The 21,040-nt window shown below is 49.2% G+C and overlaps 1 protein-coding gene across 1 annotated transcript in view; it reads right to left on the bottom strand.

Moving 5' to 3' along the window:
• ITGA11 (integrin subunit alpha 11) overlaps nucleotides 1-21,040 on the bottom strand; it is a 141,880-nt gene that overhangs the window by 73,313 nt on the left and 47,527 nt on the right. The window contains 1 exon segment of the mRNA XM_032621170.1: nucleotides 3,703-3,803. Within this exon segment, the coding sequence (XP_032477061.1) occupies nucleotides 3,703-3,803 (101 nt within the window).

Genomic DNA, 21,040 nt, shown 5'->3' with positions numbered 1-21,040 from the left:
AGTTGATTCTTTCTCACAGGGAGCTAATCGCCAACTTGACAAGAGCCTTCTAGAGGCACAAGGTCTTGCCCAAGAATGCCGTTGTGTGGCCGGTCCCCAGAGGAGTATTCAGGGGTTAGGATTATCAGCCAACTGGGTGGAGGGAGAGGGTTGTGGAGATTAAATTTACTAAGCAGATTATAGTGGGGAAGGTTTTACTAGATCATTCTGTCAAGCCACTGAAAGGAAAGAAATGAGCTTGAATTCCCCAGAAGTGTGTGCGTGTGTGTGTGTGTGTGTGTGGTGTATGCGTGCGCACACATGTGCAGACACTGCCGGGGAGAGTTTAGGGGGAAGTGAGTTGGGTATTTTGTTAAGCCGGAGCGAGCAGCCTCATCTGCTGTGCGCAGGATCTAGATGTGTTCTCTGCTTCAGGGGAGGGGAGTGATCTCTAAGGGCTCAGGAGCATTTAGCTTTGTTGGCGATTGAAGTGTGAAGAGTTGGCCGACCCTCTGGGGCCCAGGCCAGCAAGACCTGGGGCCGGGCATGGCAGAGGCCAGAAATCCAGACCCCCGACTGTACTGTGGGCTAGGGTGGGGCGGCTGTGTTTGTTGTCCCTCGGTTTCCTTCAGTTTGTAGTAAGGTTCCTTTTGACATCCAGCCTCTCTTGGCTGTTCTACGAGTGCCTGGGATTGTTTTCTGTTTTGTCTGTCCAAACCAACAGAGAGAAAATAATAGTATAACCCCTGGTGCTTTTACGGTGTCTTATCATTTACAAAGTGCTGCGCCCACCTGCCCTCCCAGGACCCCCTCTTGGTCCTGGGAGGCCCAGGGGTCACCATTTTCATTTTACAGAGGAGAGAGTCAAGGCGCACAGAGGGTTAGTGACTTCTATAAGGTCGATCACTGATAAATGATAGCGTGGGGACTTGAACCCAGCAGAGCCAACGTTACATCCCGACTTTCCCCATCTGACAGCAGGGCTGTGGCTGCAGAGGGATGTGGTGAGAAGTCTGGAGAGGAAGCTCCAAGCCCCACCTGGGCAACTTCCTCCCCTCAGCGGCTTGGAGAATTCTGCCCCCCATTTATTTAAAGGGTGCGTCCCCCACCTCACCCCACCCCCTCTCTTCCGGCCTTGTCTCAGTGACTGAGGTCCTCAATGAAACTGTGGGCCAGGAAGCAGATGGCATGGTGGGCAAGACCCTTGCATTGGAGTAAGAAAGATTCACGTTCAAGTCCAGCTTCTGCTGCTCGTGGATTTGGAGCAGTCACTAACCTCCCCTCTGTGACCAGGAGAGACTTACACCTTTCTCAGTGGGTCTGTGTGAGGGCTGGGGCATAAGCCCCTCCTCACACAGGGCTTGCCTTCCAGAATCACATCCCCTCCCCCTGAGCCCCTGCCGCTCAATGAAAACCCTGACTTCAAACAGGTGCTGGGAAAAAAAGCACCAGAGATAGGTAGACCCTTCAATACTGAGGTGTGAATAACTGACACCCACTTCCCTGGAGAGAAAGGAAAGAACATTCCTGGCTGAGTGGGGCTCAGAGCCTGGAGAGGCCATAGGAAAAACCAGGACTCAGGTTTCCTTGCCTTGAGTTTTCCACTGTGGGGATAAACTGACAGATGGTCCTCCTGCCTCCTCATTGGGAGGGAAAGAAACTCTCCTCAAATGAGGTGCTTCCTGACCAGTACTCTTCCTCGGCCTCCATGCACTTTGCTGCCCACCGCCTCCCAGCTTAAGCCCCAGTTTCAGAGTTTGATGGCATCATGTCTCCCATTGTCAGCAGGGGCTCCTCCTCCTTCGGAGGGAAATTAGGTCCACATTGGAAACCAGAGCGATAGAGGAACCTAAATGATGGGTTCATGGTCTTGGTCCCCACCTGGACCAGGGGCTTTTCTCAGTGGCCCAGGCCCCAAGCTCAGTGCGCACGTCTACCACCAACCCCCTTGCTCCCTCTGCCCCAGCCTTCTTTCCGTCCTCCAACAGAGCAAGTTCATTCCTACCTCAGGACCTTTGCACTTGCTTCTCCTCTGCCTGGAATGCTGTGGTCCCACTTGATTCCATCTCACCATCGGACCTTTGCTCAAAAGTTACCTGCTCAGGGAAACCTTCCCTGATCACCTTGCTAAGATAGTACCCGCCCCCTACCTCCTCCCCACCCAGCCTCTCTTATCGTAACACCTGGTTTATCGCACAGCATCTCTCCCCACCTGAGATGATCCTGCTTTCTACTGTAGTGTGTCTCCTCGCTTACTGTGCCCTCCCAGCAGAGCCCTTGGCTCCTTGTTCCCTGCTGCATCCCCAGTAACTAGCATCGTGCTTGGCACATACTAGGTGCTCATGAAAGGCTGGGGGACCACATTAGACCTGGATGGATCCTAGGGTCACACATAAGTGAAACCTAGGCTCAGAGAGAGGATGTGAGCTCCCCCTGGACACACAGTGAGGAAACTGTACAGCTGGAAGGAGAAACCAGCTTGGCTTGTTTGGGAGCCCGTGCTCTCAGTGGGGTGACGACCGGGATCCATAAGCCGCCAGCCGGACTCCCGCCCGCCCTGGACCGTTTCCTCACTGAAGCCTGGGCCTCCGGCTGTGCTGGGGTTTGAACTTCCTATCCACGGCCCTGACACAGATGTGGCCAGCGGGAGCATCCAGCGCTATGTGCTGGGACAGCTGGCTGCCCTGGGGATCTGGTTTCACATGCTTTCTCTTTGATGTGGCCTTTTATCATCCATCTGCTTATCTCTTAAAGCTCTGCTATCCTCCCCCCCACCCCCCACCGCCCCAGGCCCTGCTTCCCCACAGCCTCCCCAGGGGACCCCACTCCACTGCTCTAGGATGGAGGTTCCCCTCCTGGAAGAGTGGGAGGCTGAGGGTCCTGTCCTGGGGAAGGCCAGTCCTGGAATCGCAGCTTCTCAGCCCAAATGGGACTTTTGCTCCCTTTTGAAAGCAAAGTGATGGCCTGGCCACTGTCTGACCTTTAGGACAAAGCAGAAGTGCTTTAGAGGAGTGGTGCGTGTGCTTTAGTGGACGCAGGCTGTGCGCACACATGCGCACGTGTACACGTAGATTTACAAGGACTTGGAAGGCCTTGAGGCTGCTCACAGCGTCTCCCCTGTGCCCCAGAGTGCTTCAGCGAGGAACAGAGTCATCATTTCAGAAAGGCAGTGCTGCGCAGTGGTTAAAGGGTGGCTGCAGATGGCCTGGGTTGGAATCCTGGCCTTGCTGCTTATTAGCTGGGTGACCCCGGGCAGGTCCCCTCACCTCCACAGGCTGTCGTTAATGATTAAATCTCATACGGCTGTTGTGGGGATTAAATGAGTCAAAAAATACCTAAAAGTGCTTAAACCAGTGCCTGGCACGTAGTGAACAGTATATAAGACATATGAATTTGGCTATTGTTATTATTTCCAAGTCAGAAAAAAAAGATAGGAAATGCTCCTGGCTCCCCTGTGCTGAGGGGCCATGGATGAGGCAGAAAGGGCCATGGCCTGGGACACTGGAGACCTGGGTGTGAATCCTGGCCAGCCCCTGACAAGCTGTGTGACTGTGGGAAAGTCACTTCCTCTCTCTGGCCTCAGCTTCCTCATCTGTAAAATGGGGACAGCAACACCAGCTAGGTCACCTCACAGTGTGACTGTGGGCAGGGACGTGTTTTAGCACCTGCCCCACCCTGGACAATGGCTGGCCTCCTTGTAGAGAGACCAGTGGCCCAAGTTACCCAGATTGAGCTTGGTGCAGTTCCCTTGGGTCACTGGACACTTGTATACGTCTCCTGTCTTCTGGTGGCCGTTGGTTTCCAGTGGAGCGCCGATGACCAACCTGGGAAGGAAAAGAAGACAAGTGAAGATGCTGGGGGAGGTTCTCCTTCCTGGCAAAGGATGGAACCTGCGGGGCAGTGCTGAGGGGAGAGTAGGGTAGGGAGGGCGGGAGGGAATCCTGGAGGGGCAGCCCACACATACCCTCACACTCAGACCTTCGTCTCCCTGGAAGAGGGATGCTGTGGCCCATCCAGGCCCTTGCCAGGATCTGGAGACACAGAGATGAAGACCGCATGGGTCTGGCAACAAATGGGATGGAGGCCATCCCCGTGAGAAGAGGGCAGGGCAGACATCATGGAGGAGGTGTTCTTGAGCTGGGTCTTAACAGATGAATATGAGTTTGCTAGATGGTGGGACTGTGGTAATAGGGGTCATTCAGGCAGAGGAAGGATGATTTTGGAGTGTTGGCCATCTGCCACTACCTGTGGGTGGCCTCATTCCTCACCTTACAGGAGTCTTTCAGCTGGTGACCCAGGGGCTGGGGCATGTTGCACAGTGTTCATGGCTGTCCCCTGAGGCACTAAGTCTTTGCTCCGGGTGGGCAAGGAAGCCAGCAGGGCTAAAGAATGGCAAGGGGCAACCACCCAGCTGGGCCTTCTGCCTTGAGCCTATGCCTTTGTGACTTTGTTTGAGAAAAGGATTTTTGCAATTGTAGTTAAGGATCTCAGGATGAGGTCATCCTGGATTACCTAGGTGGGCCCTAAATTCAATGATGTGTCCTTAAGGAGACACACAAAGGAGAGACCCAGAGAGAAGAGGAAGCCATGTGAAGATGGAGGCAGAGCTAGGAGTGAAGCTGCCACAAGCCAAAGAATGCCTGGGACCATTGGAAGCTGGCAGAAGCAAGGAAGATTTCTCCTAGATCCTTTAGAGGAAGCACAGCCCTGCTGACAACCTGATTTTGGAGGTCTGGCCTCCAGACCTGTGAGAGAATAAACTTCTGTTTTGGGAAGCCATCTATCAATACTTTGTGCTAATTTGTTATGCATCCACTGGAAATTAACGCATGCTGCTTACATACACATATTTCTAGAGAAAGAGCGGCCACTCCCTCCTGACCTGGCCAAGCCCCGGCAGTGCCACCTCCCTCGGGGCCAGGGAGAATCCCACCACAACCTGGACAGCCCCCAGGCCCTCTCCTTAGAGTGCCCCAAAGCCCCCTCTATGTCTTATCCCTGGCCCACCAGCGGGCAGCACCAATGGAGGTGACCCAGAGTGGCCCAGCCAGGCAGCTGGAATCCCAGTGCTGACGTGAAGCAAAATCCTGAAATTGGGCACCGTGTCCCTTCAGTGTCACCTGCCTCTGGCATACCTGGACCCCTCTAGGCTTTGGGTGTCAGTTCTGCTCTCAGCCACCATCCGCCTGCTTGGCTCAGGCCCTGGTGCTAACAGCGAGTCAGGAACCACTCTCCCAGGCACAGCTGCACTGTCATGGTAGGAGGTGCCACGGCTCACACAGCCCTGGAGGTCTCCCAGACCCCGAGGGGCACAGGGACATGTGACACATTGGGAGCGTGCAGACCTTTCCATAGCCCTGCTCTCACGACAACTTGCCACCCCCTGGAAACATGACCCAAAGAAGAAGCAATTGCTCGTTTTCTGGTTTAAGATGGTTGAGAGGGACAGACCCGGAGGTTCAGGCAACACGGGACTTAAGTAGCTTCTTGTGGTCAAATATCTCCCTGCCCTGCTCCCACCCACCTCTCTGTGCCGTCAGGAAAGAACTAAGGTCCGGCATGGGAGTTAATAGAGCTCTGTTTGAAATTAGAGTCTATGTAATAAGAGCTGAGGTTTCTCCCCTGGGGACCAGATAATGACAGATTCTAAATATATCCACTTATTAAGCATGTCTATTTTTGACTGGCAGGAATTAACTGGACTCATGAAATCTATTTGTCTAGACAATGTGAGTTTTGGCTACTTAATTCTGCGAGTGATTGTGTGGTCAAGGCTGCTCCATTTTTTCCAGCCAAAAAAAAAATAAAAAGAGAGAAGGAGATGGGAGAGAGGTCAGTAAGGAAAGTTTGGGCTCCAAGGTTGCTTTTCTGGCTGCTCCCATTTTCAAGGTCAACCTGGTGTGTGACCAAGTGTCCCAGAGCGATGTTCCTTCTAGGATACCACTGCCTGATGGTGAGTGCTTTCTGGAAAGCATGCCTTCGAGGAACACCTCGCAGGGTGCCTCCGGAACAATCAGGCACAGCAAGTTCTAGATTAGAAAAAACAAAACCTGGCCATCTTCTAGAAAAGCGATCCCCGTGTGTCTTCTAGAAAACACTCCTGCTGCCTGACAAGGCAGACTCCTCACAACTCTCCCCATTTTACAGAGTGGAACTCTTGAGGCCCCACGGACAACTTGGTGGAGTCCAAATTATAGGGCAAGATCTTTGGGCTGAGATTCCAGAGCTGGGTGTTTCTTCATCCTCATTCTGTCACCAGCTTGCCATGTGGCCTGGAGAAGTTCATTGACCTTGGTTTTCTTGGTCATGAAATAGGGTTAACAATTCCACTATTGCCTACCTCCTAGGGTCACCTAGGAGGTCACCTAGGGTCATCTGGGGAGCCACAGATGCCACAAGGCACTGACAAACAGAAAGGGGTATATCTAGGAAAGCTCCTAGATATAGGAGAGTCCACAAGAAGTCCACAAAGACTGGAGCCTTCCTAGAAGTCATCTGTCCTTGAAGTGGCCGACATGTGACAGTCTGGCAGTAAATAAACCAAGTCGTCGTGACCCCAAATTTGCCTCAAGACCAGGCTGTGTCCTTCTCAAAGAACAAGGGCCACCCCCTACGTCCTATTCCCATTCTCCCTGATTCCTCCGGGGGTCCTTGGCACTTCATGAGGTAGCAGGACAGGGTACTGTTCCCATAGTACAGATGCAACTGAGGCCTGGAGAGGTGAGCTGACCCAGGCCCCACAGTTTGTGGCCGAGCTGGCACTAGTTGTCCTGGGGCAGCTTTCTCTGTGTTGTCCCAAATAATTTTTTGCCATGAAGGGAGGGCCTGGGTTAGCCCTCTTTGCTGTTCTTGATTCTTGGCATTACGTCTGCCCGTCGGGCTTGAGGTTTTGAGGATATGATTCAGTCTTGCTGTTGGGGGATAATGGCGAAGCACAGGGAAAATGTTTGTGTCAGCACTGAGACCAGTCAAATTGCTCCTGGGGTCTGGCACCCCTGTCACTCCCGCGGCCTCAGCCTTATATAGCCATCTGCAGCCTCAGGGCCTGCTGTGCTTCTCAGGGGCTGGACACCCTATACCCTCTGGCACGGGAACCAGATGGCAAACCCCAAAGGTCGTGGTGAGCATCGGGCCCTCTCCATGGGCTGTGTGCCGTGACTCACTGGCTGTGGGCTCCCGGCCTTCCTCCTATAGAGGCGGGGAGCGGGGCTGCTGCGGATGGGAGAATTGGTGGCAGGCTTCAGCCATAGCCCCGGAGGACCCTTCTCTAGTGGTTGCTTTCTAAGCAGGGCCTTGCCAAGGGAGGAGGTTCACTGTGGGGACGGCCACCTGAGGATGGCAGGATGTGGCCCCTCTGCATGCTGGGCTCCTGGGATCCCAGCATGACATAGCGTAAGAGAAGGGGCCCCTGCATCCCTACCTCACACCCTCTCCAACAAGGCCCAGTGGGGACCTTAGCCCTGGTTCCATCCTTCAAGGCAATTTAATCTCCAAACCTTTTAAACTGCACACTCCTATAAGGAAAAAAGGTAATGTGTATTCCCAGTATATGTAAATTTGTATATGTTATACCAGTGTACAGCTGGCGATCTGTGTATTGAATATCAGTAATCCTATTTTTTTCAGATAAAAGATAAACCTAAATAGAACTTGAGTCGTTTAATTTCCGTGCTCCAGTATACTGTCCTGTGCACCCGCTATGGTGTGCCGATCCCACCCTTCAAGACCCAGCACACCAAGTCCCACCTGCTCCAGGAAACCCTCACTGATTAGCCCAGGCTTTCCCACATAAACCAGTCTGTGATCCCTGCTGACTGCTGTGGCCAGTGCTTTAGTGTCATAATTCCTTGAGGGCCAAGATGCCCTCATCTGCCCTGCCTCACTAATGTAGGGTGGTCTTGAAGCCCAGGGTAAAAGGTCCCCAGGGACTGTTCTGACCTCTGTCTGACAGTCTACAGCAGCAGCAGCTTCCAGAGCTTTTAGCTTTGCCTCAGGCCTAGGAGGAGCCTCCAGATTCAGTGCCTCGCAAAAAGGTTGCTGAGACATTGAATAGTTTCTGTGCGCAGAGGTTCAATGCAGTGACCCAGCTCCTGTTTAAAGTCACTGTTGCTTGATTTTCCATTTCCCTCTTCCCAACAGTCCTCACTTCTGTTTGGGGATCTAGGAAATCTGGCTTCATTCCCAGTTGTAGGGACTGAGCATATACTGCAGGCCAGGCCAGTGTTATCCTTGGACTGAAGGGACTGAGTAGGCCAATGACGTAAGTCACCCCAATCTCAGGACCTCCTCTTGGGCTTTAGGGACCAAAGTGGTCCCTTTTCTCTGGATGCCATAGTGTACAGATGTAGGGCGTGGAAATGCTAGCAGCCACCTTGTAACGATGAGGGGTATGAGAGAAGGAGGACTGAGAGAAGCATCAAGAGAAAAAGCTGAAGTCCCCACTGATACTGTGAACCCCTGGATCAAACTATACCTGAAGTGTGACTGCTGCTGGACTTTTCAGATATATAAGCAATAACTCCTTTTTACTGTATAAATCTGAGTTAAGTTTTCAGGTATTTATAACTGAAAACATCCTAACTAGAATGAGGAAGGCAAAAAAAAAAAAGAAGCACATAGTTAAAATTACCCCTAGAAATTCCATATATTACCATGCTATAAGAGGAACACAGTATCCACGACCAATGAGAGAGGAGCAGATTCATAACCCCCTGCTCACGTTCCATCTGGGGTATATACTTACTGTGTGAGTGGTGGGCAGACTTGCCGACACCACGTATATTATTTCTCTCTGGTTGTTTAACTGAATGCATAAAACTGTCCCCTGGTCCAGCCTTGTGGGAACAGAAATCCTTTTGTTCTGTGTGCATCCCACTTAAAACAGCCCCTTGGACAGGGAGCCCTGCATTCCAGATGTTTCTAGTTACCTGGTAACTGGCCTTGCAGACCATCAGAGCTGGGAGGAAACGTGGAGGGTACTCTGTCTAGGCTTGTCACATATCATCGAGGCATAGGAAGTATTGTGCGTGAGGACTCAGATGAGATGGTGGCAGAGCAGGACTCGTGCAGGGTGTCCTGACTCCCAGGGCCGTGCCCTCACCCAAGCCGTGGAGGCTGGAAAGCCTGGAGGCAGAGGCTGGCTCTGCTCGGCCTTCTATTGGCTGTGTCTGGGAAGGCAGGTGTGAACAGTTTAGCTCCCCAGCAGATGGGGCGGGCAGAAGCCATGGGAACAAAAAGGCCATCAGCTGTTGGGGAAGGAAAGAGGATATTTGCAACTGATGGGCCTGCCCCTGGAGAAGGTCCTGAGCCCAGGGACCAGCACGGACTGCCTAGGAAAGGCAAGATGTGGGTTGCATCCCCTCCCTGATCAGCCTCTTTGCTCCTCTCCTCAAGACCTGGACCTTGCATCCCAGGAAATCCAATTATTACCAACAATTCTTTTCATTTTAGTGAATCCCTTTTGATGTGATTGACCTGCATTTGATTTTGGTCACCAGGACAGCTTTGGAGCTGGAAGGGCAGATTGTATCTGAGGCTCAGAAGGTGGATGTAGCAAGCCTGTGGGGAGACACTGGTCAGTTTCGGAGCTCGGACTGCAAGTCTAGTGCTTTGTCCCCCATTGTAAAGGACTGGGAAGTTGAGAAAGCCCAGCTCCGGGGGCTGGGCAGCACCCAGCACGGAGAGAGGGCCACCCTCCCTGGAGCCTGCCGGGCCTGCTCCCCAGGAGCCTCTTCCCTTTCTCACCTGTTCCCCTCTCCCAGCACCCCTCCTCCACTCAAACCCACTCCAGGCCCTTTGTTCCATTTCTCTCCTGGCTTCATTTCCTTCCCTGAAATCAGATCGGGGCATCAGGGAGGGGCTCCCACTTGAGGAGCAGAGAGCTCAAGGGAACAAAGAGAGACTATTCCTCTAGCGAGGCTGTTTCTCTCCTCTCTCCACGGAAAATGTAACCTCTTTCAGCCAGCTGAGTACGGTGCCTAATGTGTTCAAGATGGGGCTGGAGAAGTGCTGAGTGCAGCAAACCCTGATCCTGGCTGGGGGCGGGGTGCGGAGGGAGAGCCCCTGACCCGGGACCTGTCGAGGGGGGTTGGCACCTCCAGGTCTCCCTGGGCTGGTTGGAGGGGCTTGTGGTTCACTGTGGCTCAGATGCCTGGCAGGGCTGGACTCCTGACGAGGAGGAGTCCAGGAAAATGAGAACCCCTCTGTTTGCCCGCACATTCCTTACTCACCCTGCCTCCATAAATCCCTCACCAGAGATGAGAATCCACTGGGTGTACTTAAACAACTATGGGTACTGTGAGGGTTCACTGCATGTGTCAACCTGACTGGGCCAAGGGGTGCCCAGATATTTGGTCAAATACTCTGCTAGGTGTGTCTGTGAGGGTGCTTTTGGATGAGATTACCATTTAAATCTGTAGACTGAGTAAAGTAGACTGTCCTCCCCAATGACAGTGAGCTTTGTCCAATCAGTTGAAGGCCCGAATAGAACAAAAAGCCTGACCCTCCCCTGAATAAGAGAGAATCCTTTCTAACTGACTGCCTCCGAGCTGAGGCATTGGCTTTTTCTTACCTTGGCTCAAACTGAAGTGCTGGCTCTTCCTAGGTCTCCAGCCTGTTTGCTTTCAGACTGGAACTACACTATCAGCTCCCCTGGGTCTTCAATTTGCTGACTCAAACTGCAGATTTGGGGACTTGCCAGCCTCCATAATCCTATGAGCCAACTCCTTACAATCTCTTTCTTTTTCTATTATCTATCTATCTATCTATCTGTCTATCATCTATCAGTTCTGTTTCTCTGAGGAACCCTGACTAACACAGTTACATAGTGCTTGTATGTTCTAAGGCCTTTACAGATGTTATTTCATGTTGCTGATAACCCACACCCTCATTCATTCACTGAATCTTAACCATCTACTGAGCTCCTACGAATGCACCAAGCACAGGGGGCACAATGGTGACCATGATGTGGTCTCTGCCTTCAGGAGACCTCCAGCCTAGTAGAGGAGACAGGCAGGTCAACAGGCCGTTACAACACAGCAGTGGTTCTCAGAGTGGTTCCCAGCCTAGCAGCGTCCACCTCCCCTGGGAACTTATTAGAAAATGTAGCGTCTTCGGCCCTACCTGAGACCAACAAGGAAGGGAATCAGAAACTGGAGGTGGGGCCCAGTATCTGCGTGTTAACAAGCCCTCCAGGGGATGCAGATACTCACTCATGTTTGAGAAGCACCGTGTAGGGGAAGCAGAGGCATGGCGACCGCAACCTTCGCTGGGCTCAAAGCCCCAAATCCATTTCAGTATAATCCATCCCCTTCATCATGTCTTCTGAGGCTCTCTATTATTTCACTGCTGCTCACCTCTCTGTCCCCACTTTTACCAAGGCTGCTATGAATGCTGGGCACAGGCAGGTCATCATTTAGGGCTCAGCTCCAATGTCACCTCCCCAAAGAGGCCTTTCTGGACCACCTGTCACTCCCCACCTCCCCACCCTGCCTTATCTTCCTCATAGCACTTTGCATTCTCGGATGCTGGCTTCTTCATATGCCTTTTAATCATCCTTAGCTCTCAGAATTTGATATGCAAGGAAGTTAGGACCTTGTTGGTCGGGTTTGCAGCTCTAAATACCCAGAACAGTGCCTGGCACAGAGTAGGTCCTCCAAATACAGTTGTTGAACAAATTAGCTAATCACCTGGCATAGTGGGACCGCTGCAATCTGATAGCCTGCAAATTGAGACCGCTGACAGCAGGCCCCCTTTTGTCTTCCAGTAGCTGTTAACTCAGCTGGGAGAGAAGAAGAACCAGCTCTAGCAGAAGAACCAACAGACTGCCCATCCTGCCCTGAGACAAGGCTGTTAACTGCCCTGGGCCTCAGTGTTCTCATCTACCAAATGGGACTGAACCGTTGCCTGGGCTACTTGCCACCCAGGGTTTCAAGGGTCATCAGAATCACCTGGGGAGTTACAAATGCAGATTTCTGGGCACAACCTCCAGAAGATTCTAATTCAGCCAGTTGGGGGATGGGACCTGGGAATCTATTTGTAGAAGCTCCCAGATGTGTAGGCAGGATTGGGAGACCTTGTATGAAAGATCTGCTGAAGAAGCAGATAGGACGCCCTTTGGACATGTGGAGAAACGTGTGTGTCTGGGGAATTTTTACTACATCTGGGGGTCATGACCACAGCAACCTCCTTGACTTTCTAGGAATGATCCAGGATTGGATTTTCAAAAAATTTTGTTTTGTTTCTTTTGGTCACAAGAAAACACATAAAAAGTACGTTAACTGGTACAAAAAAGTAGTAACATTTAAAAAGTATTCTTTAAGACTTTTTTTAGATTATAAAAATAATACATGCTTGTATAATGTTCATAGCACAGAACTGTGCAAAGTATAATATGCAAGCAAGGCTTTTCACTTCCCTTCTTAACCCAGCCCTCTATAGATCACTACCATTAGCAGCAGGGATGCAGAAAACCTTCTAAGTGTTTATGTAGGAAATTTTAAAAAATGAAACCATTCTACACACATGGTTCTTTCTGCAGTGTGCTTTTTTCACTTAATTGTTTTATACTTTCCATGTCAGTATATATCAATTCCACACTTAGACCTGGCCACTGGGGTCCCTGCCCTGGGTCCTGCACTGACCCTTCTCTGGCTGTTCCTCTTTCTATGGGGTGAGGAGTCCTAGGGGTCAAGGGGACAGGCACCTAGAGCCCACATCCCCCCACTCTGGGTCACTGGGATGCCAGCGTCTCCTGCTCAGGACAGGCTTCTTCCCTGGATCTGTCTTTTTGACGGTGAATCATACCATTGATGGGACTAGCCAAGGAGCGGCTGCTTGCTGGGGGTGTGGACAGAGCTTGGATATGTAGGGTGGGGTGTCCAAACGTGTGAGACCCCTTGATCACCAAGAGGGAACTATAGGTGGGAAAAAAAGATGGTGGGCTGTGGGCTGGAGCCCCCGTTTGTTTTCTTGACTCAGGCCCCTTGGATGTGAGAGGCGGCCCTGGTATAGATGGACAGTATAGCTCTGCCTCATCCTCTATACCGTTGGTACAGTGTTATTTTTTTCTTTTTAATCATTCTCCTACTGATGGATATTTAAATAGTTTCATCCCTTTTCCTACTGCTAACTGTTTAGGTGCTTAAAAATTTTTTTTCCCATTGCACAAGGCCTTTATCAATATGAATGAATAAAAAACCCCCTGTGCACCAGTGGCGATGCATAGCAGTTCCAGAAGTGGGTACAAAGTGCGTGCCTATCACCGTGCAGGCTGGCCCTGGAGCCGCCCTGTCATCTTGGGCACAGAGCCCGCTGACAAGCATCATCTCAGCTGTTGATTTCACAAGCTTGGCTCTCTGCCTTGTTCCTGGAAAATTCTGGGTCCACCTCAGCTTACATCCAGACAGCATTTTTCCCCTGATGTGCAGAAGTACTTAGAACAGAAGAGCAAAGAGGGAGGGAAGGTGACTGCAAAGCACATTTTCAACCCATTTGATGGGAAAATGAGATCCTGACACACTGACCGTTAAAAGGAGAGTGGCCAGTTTGTGCCATCTAGCTCAATGCCCTCCCCTCCTCACAGCCTGATGCCAAGTCTCACAGGGCCGCTGTCCTTTTTTTCACCACACCTGGCATTCTCATTCCTGCCTCTGTGCATGCGGTCCCCTCATCCCAAACCGCTGAACTGGCTCCATTCCAGTCCAGTTCCACTGAACTGGCTTCAGTGCCTCTTCCTCCAGAAAGCACCCCTTGATCTCTCAGCTGAAAGCTCTCCCTCAGTTCCCATGATGCTTTGTACTTCTCTTGTCTGTCTTTTTCTCTCCTTTCGATAATCTGCCTCTAGATAGCAGAGAGAGACCGTGATCCATCTTTAAATTTCCCCCTCAGTGCTGGTCAAAGTACCTTGAACACAGTCAAGGCTCAATAACTGCTGAGTGAAAATGAGGAGGCTGCTCATTTTTCAAAGACAAGCTGAATCTTCACTCTGCTTGGGATGTAGCTGGGAGCAGAGCTGGGCTGAGCTCTTCTGGGTGCCATCTGCAGATGGACCACCAACCTTGGGGTGCCCTTGGCCCAGCTCTCCCCAGGAAAGTGGCTGTGGTCTGATGTCCCTCCAGAGAGGCTGTGTCCACAGTGTAAAAATCCCTTGTTTTCAAAACGTCTGATAAACTCTTGCTTGTTTTTCCAAGTCATGCTGAGTCTCCCCTCCCCCTGTCCCCCCAGTTTTATCACAGCTCTTTCCTCTGGAAATGAAACATAAACATAGCAATAGTGTGGGCAGACGTTTCTCGGTGGAATGTATAGCTTTAATTTCTTGGATGTGCCTCTTCTGCATCCTGGGCGGGCCTGTTTCCTTTGGCTCATAATTAGGAGTAATAGTTTGTATGTGACCAGTGTACACGCCGAACAGCTTGTTTCATCCTACCCACAGCCAGGGGAGGGAGCCAGACAAGGAGAGGTAGTCCCATCAGACTGCAGAAGACAGCAAGGCCCAGAGAATTTCCAGATTCTCTGGGTAGAGGCTGAGGCACGACTGGGACACCCGTTATTCTGATTGTGTCCACGGCTCTTTCCACCAGCCACGTGGACTCAGATGAGGTCAAACAAGAGGAGAGGGCCTGGAGGCGAAAGGACAAATACTCTTTTTCGGTCCTGGACCTCTTGATCTGTCTGTGGTGAGCTCTGATCTATTCCCGGATGGGCTAAGTGACCTGGGGTGATCTACCTGCCCTCTCCGGGCATCAGTTTCCTCGTCTGTAAGAAGAGATGCCTGGACAATTTCAATCCAAAGAAATAGTCATTGAGCCCTTGCTGTGTGCCAGGCACTATAGACTGAAGGTAAATGAAGCATAGTTTACACCCTTAGTGGTGTGGTGGGGCTGAGAGTGTGGAGAACATCGCTGCGAGACAGGGCGGGGGTGGGGCACAGAGGAGGAGCCCTCGCTCAGACATCTGGGAAGGCTTCCTGGAGCAGGTAACTCCTGGATGAAGGCTCCCGGGTGGATAGATGTCATTCAGGTGAAGAAGGGGCTGAGCCCTACCGGGAGGACTGACAGCTGGGTCCTGATGGTGCCAGCGCTTAGGTGCGTTACCTTTTTTTTTTTTACAAACCCTTGTGTCGAGGGCTGACTTTCAATAGATCGCAGCGAGGGAGCTGCTCTGCTACGTACGAAACCCCGACCCAGAAGCAGGTCGTCTACGAATGGTTTAGCACCAGGTTCCCCACGAACGTGCGGTGCGTGACGGGCGAGGGGGCGGCCGCCTTTCCGGCCGCACCCCGTGTCCCAGGACGAAGGGCTCTCCGCACCGGACCCCGGTCCCGACGCGCGGCGGGGCGCGCCGCTCCGCGCCCCGGGGGACGCGGGCGGCGGCCCGCCGGCGGGGACGGCGGGGGACCGGCTATCCGAGGCCAACCGAGGCTCCCGCGGCGCTGCCGTATCGTTCCGCCTGGGCGGGATTCTGACTTAGAGGCGTTCAGTCATAATCCCACAGATGGTAGCTTCGCCCCATTGGCTCCTCAGCCAAGCACATACACCAAATGTCTGAACCTGCTAGGTGCGTTATCTAATGTGTCTTCCATGGTGAAGGCTAGGCCTGGGAGGGACAGACAAGTCCCCGTCTTCACAGAGCTTGCGGTGGAGTCACTGTCAACCCAGGCTCGCATCACTCATTCCTTGTCTTCCTCGCCACCCACACCTCCCTGACATACCAAATCTGCTCCATTCTCCCCTCACTCGCCCAGAGGACTCTACCTAAGTGGCCTGAAGTCTAGACAGACGGTTAGATGCCTACCTGGTTGAGAAGCATCACATTGTCCCCCCTCATCAGGTCATCCCTGCCTGCTTTCTGGTCTCTATATTCCTGCCATTGGTCACTCCTTTGGATTCAGGCAGTGAGGGTCACTCTCCACATAAGCCTGGAAAGGAGCTAACCTCTGAATGCACGGGAACTCACAGATTTTTTTTTTTTTTTTAAAGAAGATGTTGGGGGTAGGAGTTTATTAATTAATTAATTTTTGCTGTGTTGGGTCTTCGTTTCTGTGCGAGGGCTTTCTCTAGTTGCGGCAAGCGGGGCCACTCTTCATCGCGGTGCGCGGGCCTCTCACTATCGCGGCCTCTCGTTGCGGAGCACGGGCTCCAGACGCGCAGGCTCAGTAGTTGTGGCTCACGGGCCTAGTTGCTCTGCAGCATGTGGGATCTTCCCAGACCAGGGCTCGAACCCGTGTCCCCTGCATTGGCAGGCAGATTCTCAACCACTGCGCCACCAGGGAAGCCCTCACAGACTTTTAGAAAAGGATTTACTGGTTCCAGAACCTGGCTGGGCATTAGACTTGCCTGGGGTTTTTTTAAAGTATAGATTCCTACCTCTAGAGAGTCTGATTTTGTTGTCTTGGATTGGGCTGAGGAATCTGTATTCTTTTTTTAACTTTCACAGGCAATTCTATTCTGCCAGCTTTGGGAGTCCCTAGATTATATTATCAGGTGATCATCGGGCTTTGAAATAATGGAACTGGGGACAGGGTGTCCCAATAAGAAGAGTTGACAAAAGTGGGTCATGTCTTCATCTACTTTCAAAGCACTTTATATAAAGAAGTAAATAAATGAAAGCATGCAAGAACGAATGTTTGGGGGGCTGTGGTTAGTATGTGTCAGGGATCATGCTAGGCGCTTCCCCTGACATTAAGTTACTTAATCCTCACAAGCGTCCTGTGAGAGAGAGACAGCAGTCTTGTGTTGAAGCTGAGGAAACTGTAGCCCAGAGAAGCTAGGTAACTCACCCAGGTCACACAGCTGGCTAAGGGGCAGCTCCCTGGCCTCTCTCTCCCTCCCGGTCCTCTCCCCATCTCTGGGGAGTGGATGGGGTGCAGGACAGCAGAGTACACAGAAGCCAGCCCTGTGTTCCATCAGGGAGCCCTGAGCTGCCTCGGGGAATCATTGACTCTGCCGAATCCTTCAAAGTACTTTCTTCAGTCGGGTTAAAGCTCAGATTGCTTTCCCTCCTCCCCCTTCTGAACCGTGAGTAACGTCTACTTTGACAGCATTACTCTCAGTTTGAGAAGCCATGAAGAAGCAAAGGCTGAGGACTCACTTGAACCACTGGAGAGCGAAGCCTGTCATGACATTTTTGGAAATGTCCTCCTCCTAGGGTTACAAAATCCTTGGCTCACGTGTGTGGCTGACAGGGTCTTGGTGCTCTGGCCAGGTGTCAGGCCTGTGCTTCTGAGGTGGGAGAGCTGAGTGCAGGACATTGGTCCACCAGAGACCTCCCAGCTCCACATAATATCAAACAGCAAAAGCTCTCCCAGAGATCTCCATCTCAACGCTAAGACCCAGCTCCACTCAATGACCAGCAAGCTACAGTGCTGGACACCTTATGTCAAACAACTAGCAAGACAGGAACACAACCCCACCCATTAGCAGAGAGGCTGCCTAAAATCATAATAAGGTCACAGACACCCCAAAATATACTACCGGACATGGTCCAGCCCACCAGAAAGACAAGATCCAGCCTCATCCATCAGAACACAGGCACCAGTCCCCTCCACCAGGAAGCCTACACAACCCACTGAACCAACCTTAGCCACTGGGGGAAGACACCAAAAACAACAGGAACTGCGAACCTGCAACCTGTGAAAAGGAGACCCCAAACACAGTAAGTTAAGCAAAATGAGAAGACAGAGAAACACAGCAGATGAAGGAGCAAGGTAAAAACCCGTCAGACCAAACAAATGAAGAGTAAACAGGCAGTCTACCTGAAAAAGGATTCAGGGTAATGAGAGTAAAGATGATCCAAAATCTTGGAAATAGAATGGAGAAAATACAAGAAACGTTTAACAAGAAGAACTAAAGAGCAAACAAACAATGATGAACAACACAATAACTAAAATTAAAAATTCTCTAGAAGGAATCAATAGCAGAATAACTGAGGCAGAAGAACAGACAAGTGATCTGGAAGATAAAATAGTGGAAATAACTACCTCAGAGCAGAATAAAGAAAAAAGAATGAAAAGAATTGAGCACACTCAGAGAGACCTCTGGGACAACATTAAATGCACCAACATTAGAAATATAGGGGTTCCAGAAAAACAAGAGAAAAAGAAAGGGACTGAGAAAATATTTGAAGAGATTATAGTTTAAAACTTCCCTAATATGGGAAAGGAAATTGTCAATCAAGTCCAGGAAGCACAGAGAGTCCCAAACAGAATAAATCCAAGGAGAAACGTGCCAAGACACATATTAATCAAAATATCAAAAATTAAATACCAAGAAAAAATATTAAAGCAGCAAGGGAAGAACAACAAATAGCATACAAAGGAATCCCCATAAGGTTAACAGCTGATCTTTCAGCAGAAACTCTGCAAGCCAGAAGGGAGAGTTGAGGACATATATGGCAGGACACATTTAAAGTGATGAAAGGGAAAAACCTATAACCGAGATTACTCTACCCAGCAAGGATCTCATACAGATTTGTGGAGAAATTAAAACCTTTATAGACAAGGAAAAGCTAAGAGAATTCAGCACCACCAAACCAGCTCTACAACAAATGCTAAAGGAATTTCTCTAGGCAGGATACACAAGAGAAGGAAAAGGCCTACAATAGCAAACTCAAAACAGTTAAGAAAATGGTAATAGGAACATACATATCGATAACTACCTTAAATGTAAATGGATTAAATGTTCTAACCAAAAGACATAGACTGGCTGAATGGATACAAAAACAAGACCCATATGTATGCTGTCTACAAGAGACCCACTTCAGACCTAAGGACACATACAGACTGAAAGTGAGGGGATGGAAAAAGATATTTCATGCAAATGGAAACCAAAAGAAAGCTGGAGTAGCAATTCTCATATCAGACAAAATAGACTTTAAAGTAAAGACTATTACAAGAGACAAAGAAGGACACTACATAATGATCAAGGGATCAATCCAAGAAGAAGATATAACAATTGTAAATATTTATGCACCCAACATAGGAATGTCTCAATACATAAGGCAAATGCTAACAGCCATAAAAGGGGAAATTGACAGATTTCATAGTAGGGGACTTTAATACCCCACTTTCACCAATGGACAGATCATCCAAAATGAAAATAAATAAGGAAACACAAGCTTTATATGATACATTAAACAAAATGGACTTAATTGATATTTATAAGATAGTCCAGCCAAAAAACAACAGAATACACTTTCTTCTCAAGTGTTCATGGAACATTCTCCAGGGTAGATCATATCTTGGGTCACAAATCAAGCCTTGGTAAATTTAAAAACATTGAAATCATATCAAGTATCTTTTCCGACCACAGTGCTATGAGACTAAATATCAATTACAGGAAAAAAAATCTGTAAAAAATACAAATACATGGAGGCTAAACAATACACTACTAAAGAACCAAGAGATTACTGAAAAAATCAAGGAGGAAATCAAAAAATACCTAGAAACAGATGACAATGAAAACACAATGACCCAAAACCTATGGGATGCAGCAAAAGCAGTTCTAAAAGGCAAGTTTATAGCAATACAATCCTACCTCAGGAAACAAGAAACATCTCAAATAAACAACCTAACCTTACACCTAAAGCAATTAGAGAAAGAAGAACAACCCCCCCCCCAAAGTTAGCAGAAGGAAAGAAATCATAAAGACTAGATCAGAAATAAATGAAAAATAAAGGAAACAATAGCATATTTCAATAAAACTAAAAGCTGGTTCTTTGAGAAGATAAACAAAATTGATAAACCATTAGCCAGACTCATCAAGAAAAAAAGGGAGAAGACTCAAATCAACAGAATTAGAAATGAAAAAGGGGAAGTAACAACTGACTCTGCAGAAATACAAAGGATCATGAGAGATTACTACAAGCAACTCCATGCCAAAAAGATGGACAACCTGGAAGAAATGGACAAATTCTTAGAAAAGCATAACCTTCTGAGACTGAACCAGGAAGAAACAGAAAATATGAACAGACCAATCACAAGCACTGAAATTGAGACTGTGATTAAAAATCTTCCAACAAACAAAAGCCCAGGACCAGATGGCTTCCCAGGCGAATTCTATGAAACATTTAGAGAAGAGCTAACACCTATCCTTCTGAAACTCTTCCAAAATGTAGCAGAGGGAGGAACACTCCCAAACTCATTCTACGAGGCCACCATCACCCTGATACCAAAACCAGACAAAGGTGTCACAAAGAAAGAAAACTACAGACCAATATCACTGATAAACACAGATGAAAAAATCCCCAATAAAATACTAGCAAACAGACTCCAGCAGCACATTAAAAGTATCATACACCATGATCAAGTGGGATTTAGCACACGAATTCAAGGATTCTTCAATATATGCAAATCAATCAATGTGAGAAACCATATTAATAAATTGAAGGAGAAAAACCATATGATCATCTCAATAGATGCAGAGAAAGCTTTTGACAAAATTCAACACCCATTTATGATAAAAACCCTCCAGAAAGTAGGCATAGAGGGAACTTCCCTCAACATAATAAAGGCCATATATGACAAACCCACAGCCAACATCGTCCTCAATGGTGAAAAACTGAAAGCATTTCCACTAAGATCAGGAACAAGACAAGGCTGCCCACTCTCACCACTATTACTCAACATAGTTTTGGAAGTTTTAGCCACAGCAATCAGAGAAGAAAAAGAAATAAAAGGAATCCAAATTGGAAAAGAAGTAAAGCTGTCACTGTTTGCAGATGACATAATACTACACATAGAGAATCCTAAAGATGCTACCAGAAGACTACTAGAGCTAATCAATGAATTTGGTAAAGTAGCAGGATACAAAATTAATGCACAGAAATCTCTTGCATTCCTATACACTAATGATGAAAAATCTGAAAGAGAAATTAAGGAAACACTCCCATTTACCACTGCAACAAAAAGAATCAAACACCTAGGAATAAACCTACCTAAGGAGACAAAAGACCTGTATGCAGAAAACTATAAGACACTGATGAAAGAAATTAAAGATGATACAAGCAGCTGGAAAGATATACCATATTCTTGGATTGGAAGAATCAACATTGTGAAAATGACTCT

This window comes from Phocoena sinus, chromosome 2, assembly GCF_008692025.1.
Source record: "Phocoena sinus isolate mPhoSin1 chromosome 2, mPhoSin1.pri, whole genome shotgun sequence".
NCBI classification, from domain to species: Eukaryota; Metazoa; Chordata; class Mammalia; order Artiodactyla; family Phocoenidae; genus Phocoena; species Phocoena sinus.
This window is presented reverse-complemented; position numbering and strand designations above follow the sequence as displayed.